Source organism: Cyrtonyx montezumae, unplaced genomic scaffold (assembly GCF_038088225.1).
Source record: "Cyrtonyx montezumae isolate F1298 unplaced genomic scaffold, pur_monq_1.0 scaffold_3, whole genome shotgun sequence".
Taxonomy (NCBI): Eukaryota; Metazoa; Chordata; class Aves; order Galliformes; family Odontophoridae; genus Cyrtonyx; species Cyrtonyx montezumae.
The window spans coordinates 94,007,381-94,018,370 of NW_027072034.1; the positions used below are offsets into that span (position 1 = coordinate 94,007,381).

Below are 10,990 nucleotides of genomic sequence, written 5' to 3' on the forward strand. Positions count from 1 at the left end.
CAACTGAACCAAGCAGGCAATTTTCAGTGCCAACAGTATGGGACACACAAAATAGAGATGGTTTTGGACTCATTATTTGATGAGTGCAGGAAAGCTTGTCTTTGTGTTCGTCCCACAGCACATTTGATTTATATGCAGGTTGAGATTAAGTAAGAAAAATAATGAAATATCTGACTACAAGGATAGCTGCAGTGCATACGAAGCATGACATACCTCACAACATAATCCACCTTATCTAGCCTTGACTGCATTCTAATGTGTATTTATAGCAATTCCTCTGAATCATTTTCAGCTGTTTAAAGTGATGCCATTAAAATCCCCTGGACATACTAGAAAACCAGTGTATGTCCAAAGCTGTCACACAATCTATCCTTATAATGTCACTACAAAGTTTCGCTGCCCTCATGGCCTCCCATCTGCACCTACCATAATACATGCTTTGTCCTTTTTTTCTGATTTGCAATAACTGGATTTACAAATTTGGAAGAAAAATACAGTCAGAAAAGGAACTGTGTAGCAAAAAGAAAAAGGAGAACCATAAGAAGAGGAGAAAGGTCAGCTCAGGAGAAAGAGGGGAGGGAAATGACCTCATTAACACCACTGGCAAACTCTGTAAACTGTCTCTACACAGCCTTTTCCCTTCTTTTTCTAAGCTACCCTGAGTAAGAGTAGCAAAATGGAAATCTGAATCACAAAAGTACATCATGCTACTGCATGATTGGGCAATAATAGGTCAGATGAAACGGAACAGAAATTTATGCAGAATAATGTAACTGCGGGATAAAATATCCCAACTGTAGATAACAGTGATGGATTCTGAAGTAGATGTTGCTGTACAGAAAATAGTTCATGGACTTATAAGGGGCAAATTAAAATAATAAAATAGTAGGCAAGTTAAAATAGGTAATTGCATTGTTCACTCATCATCAAAATAAAAACAATAATCTGCAACATTAGGGAAAAAAGAGAACAAAACAGGAAGTTTTATTATGCTGGGGTATAAATCTGTGGTGCATTCTGAGCACATGCAGTTTTAGTCCATCTTTTAAAATGATAGAGAACGAGCAGAGGTACGAAGAAAGACAAAGATGATCAAAGGCATTTAAGGACTTGTAAATAGCCTTCAGCCTGAAAAATATCGAAAGGGTAAATATGGGAAGAGTCTATAAATTCTGGAGCAGAACGAAGAATGGAATTGTTCACTTGGCTCTTCTAGTATTTGGAAATACCAAATGAAACTAGACAATGATAAGTTCAAAATAAGCAAAGTTCTTCACACAGTCACATATTACACTGCGGAACACTGCCACGATACTGCATCTGCGCTAAAAATTTGCCCAAATCCAAAAGGCTTTTAAAAAGAATAAAAATCTATATATGTCTATTAAATACACGTGCTGTATTTAACATTGTGGTTTAAGTCATCCTTGGAGTGCCTATCGAAGAAAGCTGAGAAAATATGCACGTCCAGTTATCACCTTTTGCCTCTTCCTTGAAGCTCAGCATCAAACTATTTCTGGTAAAACCTCAAATCCCTTCCTGAGAAAAATGGAGGGGTCTTCAGAAAACGAAAACAGGGAAAGTATACAACTGATTACCAAGAAGAACTGAAATGAAATGCAAAGGGCTGTAGGAGTGAGAAGATTAAAGAGTTTAAAATAGGGGACTGAGGGGCAGACAAAGGCAATGATAGGCTGCAGAGATATATCATCTGTTCTTCCTGTGTACCCACATACGGTTAGCCTAAAAAAGAGAGAACATATTTTAAGGTATGACTCAGCAAGCCAATGTGTCTCTATTAGCACAACACTTGAGCATGTGTTTGATAGAACCATAAGCTCCATGGAAGTTAATGATGTTAACGTAAAATACACTTTGCATCAAAAAGGGACAGAAATTTTATGCAGAGCAGAAAGATAAAATCTGAACTTGCTGAAGGGCCTCCTGATAAGATGAGATAGGCTGATAGACCAGAGTGGTAGAGACCCAAGAGTGTGTGACAGAACTGAATGCCATAAGGGAGGAATAAATGCTCACAAAATAGCAGTAGGAAGTGTATCTACTGCCTAGAGGAAGCTGAGGAAACGCATAACAAACAAATGTTCTACTCTTTATTATGAGGCATAAACAAATTGGTTATAGTCTACTGACGGCAGAAGACACGTACCTGAAACAGAAAAAAATAACTAAATGGGAAAGTCAGTCCTCTGGTATGGGATGAAAGAACAGACAAGGAAATTTGGTGACAACAGTTAAGAATGAGAACAGTTAAGAATAAGTTAACAGTCCCGATCAATGTGTCAACTGCTTTTTCAAGACACCAGTGAAATGTTCAGACAAAGAAGAAAGATAAGGCTGAGCAGGCTGTGGGAGTTACAGTTGCAAAAACCATCTAGAAAAATCTAAACTGTCAGAGACTACCACTTTTCACAACAACATGGACAACCAAAAAAAGTTTGGAAAAGTTTGCCTTGCAAAGAGAACGCTTTTAACCATGTTACCTTTTACTACAGATTTTGTAAACATTCAATGCATTGTGAATTCACAAGTTGTTCATTTAAAACAAAATAAACTTTCAAATGAAGGCTTTCATTTTGAAATCTGATTGAATGTAATTATAAAAGTTTACAACTTTTAACTGAAACAAAGCCTTTAATGCTAGCCAAATGAAACCTGCGTAGTGACTCCAAACTATTATTCTAGTGGATATTTCAGAATTAGTTAAAAAAATAAGCTGTTTTCTTATTCTTTTTTTTTTGTCTTTTTTTGAATTGCCAATAAACTGGAAAAAAAAAATCCTTTACTTGTTAAATATGCATGTCCCAGAGAGGCTCTGGCAACACTATACCTCAAACTGCAAAGAACACCTTTTCCCAAACCACACACTACCATGAAATTGGAAGCATGCCTTGAAAAGTCAGAAAATTAGGCCTTCTTTTGGAACAAAAATGATGAAGAGACCATCATAGGATTGCCTTGGGAAATCTCCCAACCAAACTGAGAGGATTTCAGCTTAAGGACTTCTTCAGAACACTGTACAGCTGTGACCAGCAGGGAGGCAGATGGAGAACTCAGGACACAAAAACTGCGCAGCAAGCAATGTGTGTAGCACTGCCTTTGCTCACTAGTGATGTCCCAAGGCATTTTTCTTCCCACACTAGCAGACAAATAAAATAAGTATTATTTAGAATGGATAACCATATGGTAGGTATCATCTTCATATGCTGTTTTTAGTGCATTATTGCACTATATGGTAGAGACCTACAAATTAAGATTCAAATTTGCTTTTGATTGCTCAACAGACCTGTTCCATCTGGGGACACAGACAGAGCAAAGGGCACTATAGCAGAGTACAACACTTCCGCAGGCTGCCCCTAACTGAGTGACCACAGAACAACACAATTAATTCATGCTGGGCATGTTATGTCATTTCTGAGCTGAAATAAATATTTATCAGCTTTAATTCATGATTTTTTGCTGGTAAATATTTGCTGAAGTTATTTAACCCTGCCTTTTTTTATATTCACTTTCAGCCTGTGTGTGTTTGTCAGCTTTGTGTTTTCTTAGTGAGAAACACTGTAGTGTGCAGCAAAAAGACAGGGAAAATCCACAAAAGATAAACTAAAGGAAAGATAATCAACCTAAAAACTAAAATCCATTACCCTTAAACACTGTCCTTCCACCTCGCAAGTCCTCTGACCCTTTTTTCTGAATAAAGAAGTACCAGAAGCAAGAATTTGTTTTTATTCTAAATTAAGGGATCTATGCTGCTGACTGAACAATACTGATTGGGGTTTTTGTCTGGATACACTGTAATGCTTTCCAGTTTTCACTGACATTTTTTTAGAATCTACAAAACACTGCAGAAGCACATGTAAATCACCACTCTCTTGCCCAGTGGAACAGAATTTCAGTTACCAATGCCAACAGTTGCCTACAGAAGGCATCTACATCTGGTCTGCTACATCCAAGACAGCCACTACGGGCACACGTTTCGCTTTATTTGGAATTCATCACTGTGGTGCAGCTGAGCCCCAGATAAAAAAACTATGAGCCTCCGGGGTTAAACAGACAAATGTTTTCAGTCACAACAACTTTTTTTTTTTTTTGCAGGGAAGCAAAGCCATAACAATGTATGTAGGAGGTTTCATGTAAATCACTAAAGGCCTACTGACTGAAATTGTTGCGAACAACACGAAGTTGCTTAATGTACACTTGAGAGTGTGAAGGCAGAACAGATGAATAGTCTCACAAATCTTATTTGCCCTGTTGGAAAAATGTGAAGAAAAAAAAAATACAAGTTGTAAAGAAAAAGAAATAAAAATAAATATCTGATTCCTGCTCACTGCCATTCAAATTTAAGACAAATTAATATTCATCATTCCTGACTGTGTGGTGGTTTTTACTGGGAGGCAGAAGGGGCAGATACGTTCAGTAAACAAATTTACTTTCAAATCCACACAGATTTCAATACCTACCTAGCCACTCGTTGAATTTTTTTACTTCACTAGGAAGTCCCAGCTCAGTGAAATCACCAGCATGTATTAACACATCTCCATATGGCATTTGGATGGGATCAGTTCTCGAGTGCGTATCAGAAATGCAGACAAATCGAGTATACCCTGGAGGTTTGGGAGCATCATGGGGCACTGGATCAACCCTGCAGGAAATGCATCATAACGAGGTTATAAAGTACTTATGAACTTCCACTGTCTACTCTGCAATTCTAATACTAACTTTTACCTTTACAAAAGATTACACAGTCCTATAGATCTGTCTGATGGAAGGGATTTATTAAAACAAACCTAACGGGAGGTGCAAAAATTCTTAATGTTCACATCATGGCATTCTCAGTATTTGTTGGATTAACTTAAAGAGATTAAGCAAGAGAGATTGAACTATGGCAATAACTCTGAAACAAATACAAATAAATCAAAGGCATCAACAGATTCAAAGAAACAGTGCTATCCTGTTCCATTGTTTAAATATGATTAAACAGTACACAGAAAAAAGATTTATTTTAGATACATAAATACATTTTAAAATACATTTTTTAATTATAACTTTCTTCTGCAAGTTATATAATTCCAGCAAATTTAATTAACACATTTTGGAGATATGTTTCAGTCTGCTAATGCAAAGCAAGATAAGAATTCTCCTGACAACAGCTGCAAATGTACGTTCAAGTCTGACTATTGTCAGGACAAATGTGGTAACTTTCTGGGCTTAATTATACTAAATGAAATCAGATGCTGTGAGGGGCGAGGCTGCATTGTTCAGAACCCAATCTCAGTATTCAGAACTGAGAAAAAGAAACCATCTGAACAAGTTCGGTGAGACTTGCAACTTATGATTTAGAAGACAAAAGCAGAGAACACCTCTCTGCTACCTGAGGCATACTTATTTCCAACTCATTCAATCTTTTTACCCTCAAGCTACAGTCTGTTAGAATATATAGAAGCAAATGTATCCATGTACAGCTACACCGTATCTGCTATTCCAGTTAGGGAATTCTGGTAGAATGAAATCAAAAAGTCAAAGATGCAACAGTTACATTTACGTCACAAAGGACCAGACAGGTATACAGAAATATTATGAATTATTTTACTTTTAAAACAGTTATCCTGAAGGAAAAACAAAATTAGTTTTGTTCACTGTTGCCATATATAATACATTCCTTGCTGGTTATGCTTCAATTCAGGATCCTACTGTCACATAAAGAAACACAGAAATAAAGTTAGAGATCTTTGTTATTAATAATACAGTCCCTGAGTTTACTAGGCAAATTTTCTAAAGACGTTTTATTACTTGAAAGACATAAGATAGTAATTTCTAATCACACAGTCTTTTCTCTAAGTCAAAGAAGAATTCTATTAAGTTTACGATGGGTAAACTGTAGCGTCTTTGACAACTTCACATGATAAATGGATAAAATCTAAGACTTCAAATCTTATTAAAAAATATATAAAAAATTCCTAGCATTTTTTGTAATTAGGAAAATTGAGTATGAATAAGTTAAATTGTACCCATCTTCCTTATACATTTTTGGAAGATGTGGAGTAGCTTTGTTTTGTTTTGAATCCATCACACTAAACATCAGCTTTTTCTGAGGTGGTTTTGTTGCTTTTTTGTTTGTTTGGGTCTTTTTTTAAAGGGATACTGGAGAAACCATTATGAGTGCCTTTTAACTCTCTCTCCAAACTTCCAGTTTCTGAGCAGAAAATAACCAAATATGACTAAGAAGGAAAGCCAGCTGTGATCAGATCCTACTCAATGAGCACCTAGCATTATGTGCATGTCAGTGGTACATCTAAGCACGTAATAGAAAATGTGAAACTCAGCTGAAAAAGTGAAACATTTGGACCCTGAGGCACAGAAGCTGCAAACATTATGTGCATGGTTGAGGGAGTAAATATGCTGTGTGAGGGCCACAGAAAAGAATTAGTTGGAAGGTAGGGATACGAGAGGTCACAACCTCAAACAGTGTAGCTAGATGATTGTAACTACGTATTAAAAACTGTCTCTGTTTCCCAGGGATGAGAGCTGCAGAAGAAGGAGCTCTATGGACTGTGAGAGGATGTACCACCGGTGCTACCAAAGGATGGAGAACGGTGATTTTTGTACTAACGAGCGAGGGTTGTCTTAAGGTGCAATCTGCATGAAGGGTGCTGCATTTAGTTCAGAGAGTTCTTCCTCAGAGGGTAGCATGTATTTCTCTTGTTGCTACACTAGAACTGAATATAAAAACATGAGACTTACCACAGCAAACCAAGCACCATACAATACATTTGCTGTTTCTTATAGTTTGGATGGGAAGGGGGAAGGCCACATTTTCCTGGTTGCTGAGGTAGGCTTAACTTTCAGAGCCCATGCAGTGGGTCAGATAATGTTAATGAAAAAAAGATATCAATAGCAAAAAAAAAAAAAAAAAAAAAAACCCACAAATAAATGAGATGCACATTTTCATGTTGAAATGATATGATATGCACACTGAGGCCATATATAGGTAAAAACATATGTCAAGTTTCACAACAGCATCTAAGTTGTATTAGAAATGATTTCTGAAGCCTGGATCCCCATATTTTTGGGTAACACATAGCCTCAGCAGCTGTCACACCAACACTCAATGCACTGCTTGCAGCATGAGCAGGGGAAGAAAGATCTGATTATTTTTGCCCAAATGCTGTTTTTCCTATAAAACAATGTGTAAACTCACAAAGAAACTGAAAAGTAAAGTTAAAACCTCAGAGGAAAAAAAAAAAAGTGGTAAGAGTGAGTTTTTAGAGTAGACTTTAGAGGAGTTTTCCCCCCCAAAAAAATAAGACTTCTTAGGAGTGACTGACAAACCTAAAAAAACTGAAGTTACCACCTTTCTTGTCAGTGGCAATCCAGTCATATGACAAGCACAGGAATGATGGACAAAGATGAGGCTAGGAAAGTGCTGTCAGGACACCAAAATGTTAAATAGAACTGCACTCAGGACCAAAGAAGAGCTCCAGGATTGGATTCAGAAGATGAGCACAGAAAAATAACTGCAGCTCAAGTATTTTACCACAAGTCCAGACTTTAACAGGTCTATCTGAAGTATGTTTATGATTGGCTGCAATCTAGGTATTTTGAACTATACACGCAGACAAGGAAAGCCCTCGCCTCTCTGTAGTTGATGAAAAAAACTAAAGCAGAGCTGAGATTTCACCAATAATTATGTGAATAAAGGTGCTTTTGTTACACATTTTGTATACACCTTCCCCTTCTTTGTCACTGTTCTATTCAATGATTGGAGGCAAAAGCAATCCTGCTGGTAGTCAGAAACATTCTTTACAATTTCTGTACAAAGAGCAGGTCAGATGGCGGTAGATGTTTCAATTTATTTAGCCTGCTTTTCTATATACACAAGGTTCTTCAATGGTATTATCATTTGTACGAGATTGCTAAACCTTTCAAAGGAACAACAATTTTTTAAGGAGAGCTTATTTTCAACTATTTGCTTAGGTGATGAACTTCTATCATGCAGTTGATTTTCTCAGCCCTCTGGTAATATGATTTGTTTGTTACTGAGTAGAAATTCAAGCTGCATATTGTTGAGTACCAAGTGGATACTTGTTCAGTCTGGAGAAAAGGAGGCTCAGGAGAGACCTTTTTGCAACAACCTGAAAGGAGGTAGTAGCAAGGTGGGTGTCAGCCTCTTCTCCTGTGTAACTCATGATAGGACAAGAAGGAACAGCCTCAAGTTGTACCAGGGGAAGTTCAGGTTGGGTATTAGGAAAAATTTATTCTCTAAAAGGATGGTCAGGCATTGGAACAGACTGCCCAGGGAGGTGGTTGAGTCACCAATCCTGGAGGCATTCAAAAGATGTTTAGATGTTTTCCTGAGGAACACAGCTTAGTGGGAAATGCTGATGGCAGGTGAACAGCTGGAGTGGATAATCTTGGAGGTCTTTTTCCATCTTGGTGTTTCTATGATTCTAGTAAATAACCTGTTTGCAGTGCAGTAAAACTCAGCTTTTAGATCTGGAGAACAAGTTCACAAGTGCTCAGGAACCCCCTGAATATACATGAAGAATGGCTAAGTTTTGACAAATAAAACAACCTGCATTTAGTATTTTCTTTTATAAAAGTACTTCTGAACTCACATTTGTTTGTTTGTACTTTTGCTACAATTTGCCAGCTCTATAAACAAAAGATGTTACCCACTGCTGAAATTCAACTCATTCTACTGTTTGCATTTCAATAGTACCTAAAAATCTCAACACAGATTACAAGCTAACACACTGCCCCCAAAAAGCAAGTGTTTGCTCATCACCCTGGTCTATGTCAGTCTCCACATTTTTTATCGTTTTTTTAACACAATATCTATTTATGCCAAAAAATATACATAAGCATTCACTAAACAGACTCACAACATTCAACCACTCATAACTGCTGACATTTTCAACTGCAGAAATAATGGTCTGTGTCTGGAAATTATCAGTTCATATTAAATACCAAAAATGTGAATGAGGGGATAATTTATTCAGACTTTGTAAAATAGAAAACTTTCCTTGAAAAAGAAAAATGAACACCAGTCTTCTCATCTGAAGATAAGGCTGCTTTTCTCTTTAATAAACACAATAAAATGGTGCAGACATTTTTATTCCCTATAAAAATATTTTACAGTAGAATTTTATACTTAATTTATTTGTAATAGCTTTACTGTTTTGCTCTTCCTTCTGGCTTTAAATTTTATGGCAGGTTTCATTTTGTAATTATAATTCTCCACTTTACATTACAAGTAAATCATTTAGAGCAGTTAATTTTACTGATGCTGTCATTATATAAGAAGTCAGAAACAAACACATTATTTTAATTACTCTTTAAGCACTTGGCATCTTCAGCACATTGGTATGGAAGTAAGTTGTCGGATGGATGCCCACACCATTCTACTTATTGATGTCATTTTTTTCTTGTATGCGTCTATAATATAACTAACCAAATGATATCTGTTGTACAAATACGAGCTTGGTATTTCAAGAGCTACTTACATCAATAGGCAAGTGCACAATGCAAACAAACAACTATTAAGATTGCAGGAAGTATCAACCTCGTAAAACTTCTTGTTTTATTACCATTGCTTGATGTTTATTTATTTAATACTATGATGTATTAAAGCTATGCTAGAGGAGTGATCTTTCTCTCATCCTTTATTAAAGTATTTATACTTTCCAAATTGACTGGCTTTGTATCATTATAGTAATTATTATTAGAAAGGCAGCAAAACAGTTCTCTTTACATTACTTTTGACTGGTCCATCAAATACCACATTGACAAGGCAATAACAATTCAGAAGGCTGTGCTAGAGCAATAACAAAACTATAATACTTACATTTGCACATGTGGGGGCTGAAAACGTCCCTGGTTAATGTTGTAGAACGTGAAAGCCTGTGTGGGGTTGGAGCTGTACTCATCCACTTCAATTATGAGTCTACTGTGTTGATGCCTTCTAGCTGCCATAATGTGCGACTGGGCGAAAGCCATGCTTGCAGCGGGTAGCTCTGCTTTTTCAGGCGATCATATCTGCTATCTTCCTACATCGACGGGAGAAGACCATGACATCTCCTTACCTAGTCAGCACACCTCTCTGAAAAACCTAAAAGTAGATGGAAGAGATGGAGCATAACTGTTTGACAGTTAATCTGTTTAAGATTTGCTTTATTTATTATGAGATGAAAATCAAGGAGGGGGTAAGGAGTAAGATGCACAGCTCAAAGAATTCATTACAAACCTTTCCAATTCAGTAATCTGATGAACATACTTCAGTTGAGGGCGGGAAGTGGGTGGGGGAAGTAAGCTTGCAACAGAATACAGGAGGCAACTTACTCAAATATTTCAGACATTTAATACAGATCTAAAACAGACTGGTGTGTCAAATATTAATGTCTCATCAACACATTTACTTTCCCTTTTTTTTCCTGACTGAATTGCTGAATGTTTATACCCATTTTCCTCCAAGAAAACACCAAACCTGAAACTAGATACACATCTGTGTGTGACTAAAATGTGAGTTAATTAAAAAGAATCAGTTTACCAATTCTTAAGAAAGTCTTTGCCATTTATTAATGGGATGCAATGCATGTAGTTGTTCTTCACATCCCAAGGAATCAAACAAACTCAGCCATACACATTCTCCTGGCTCAGTGGCATCCTGAAGGACCTCCTGATACACATATGACAGACTCCCCATTTCAAACACATCCTTTTCTCAGCACTAGCCCCAAAGTCTGGATTCAATGGGAAAAAAAAGTAAAAAAGTGATTTGAAGGCTAACGCACAGGTAAATGTTATTAAATATCAAAAAGTAAAATCCATATAGGTTTTATGCTTGGGAATAAATTTTCTCTGAAGGTTACATATATCTAGAACAACAGCACTGAATACAGGTAGAGCAACTACAAAGTGAAACCAAATGGAATGCAAAGAGTATCCCCTAGAAACAGGGGAAAGTAATTTAATT

The 10,990-nt window shown here is 36.7% G+C and overlaps 1 protein-coding gene across 1 annotated transcript in view; it reads right to left on the bottom strand.

Moving 5' to 3' along the window:
* Nucleotides 1–10,779, bottom strand: part of MPPED1 (metallophosphoesterase domain containing 1) — a 47,740-nt gene extending 36,961 nt beyond the window's left edge. The window contains exons 1-2 of the mRNA XM_065742418.1: nt 9,863–10,779; nt 4,475–4,660 (exon numbers count right to left, since the gene is read on the bottom strand). Coding sequence (XP_065598490.1) covers nt 4,475–4,660; nt 9,863–10,014 — 338 coding nt within the window. The 5' untranslated portion in view covers nt 10,015–10,779. The remainder of the gene's footprint in view (nt 1–4,474; nt 4,661–9,862) is intronic.
* Nucleotides 10,780–10,990: the final 211 nt, after the last annotated feature.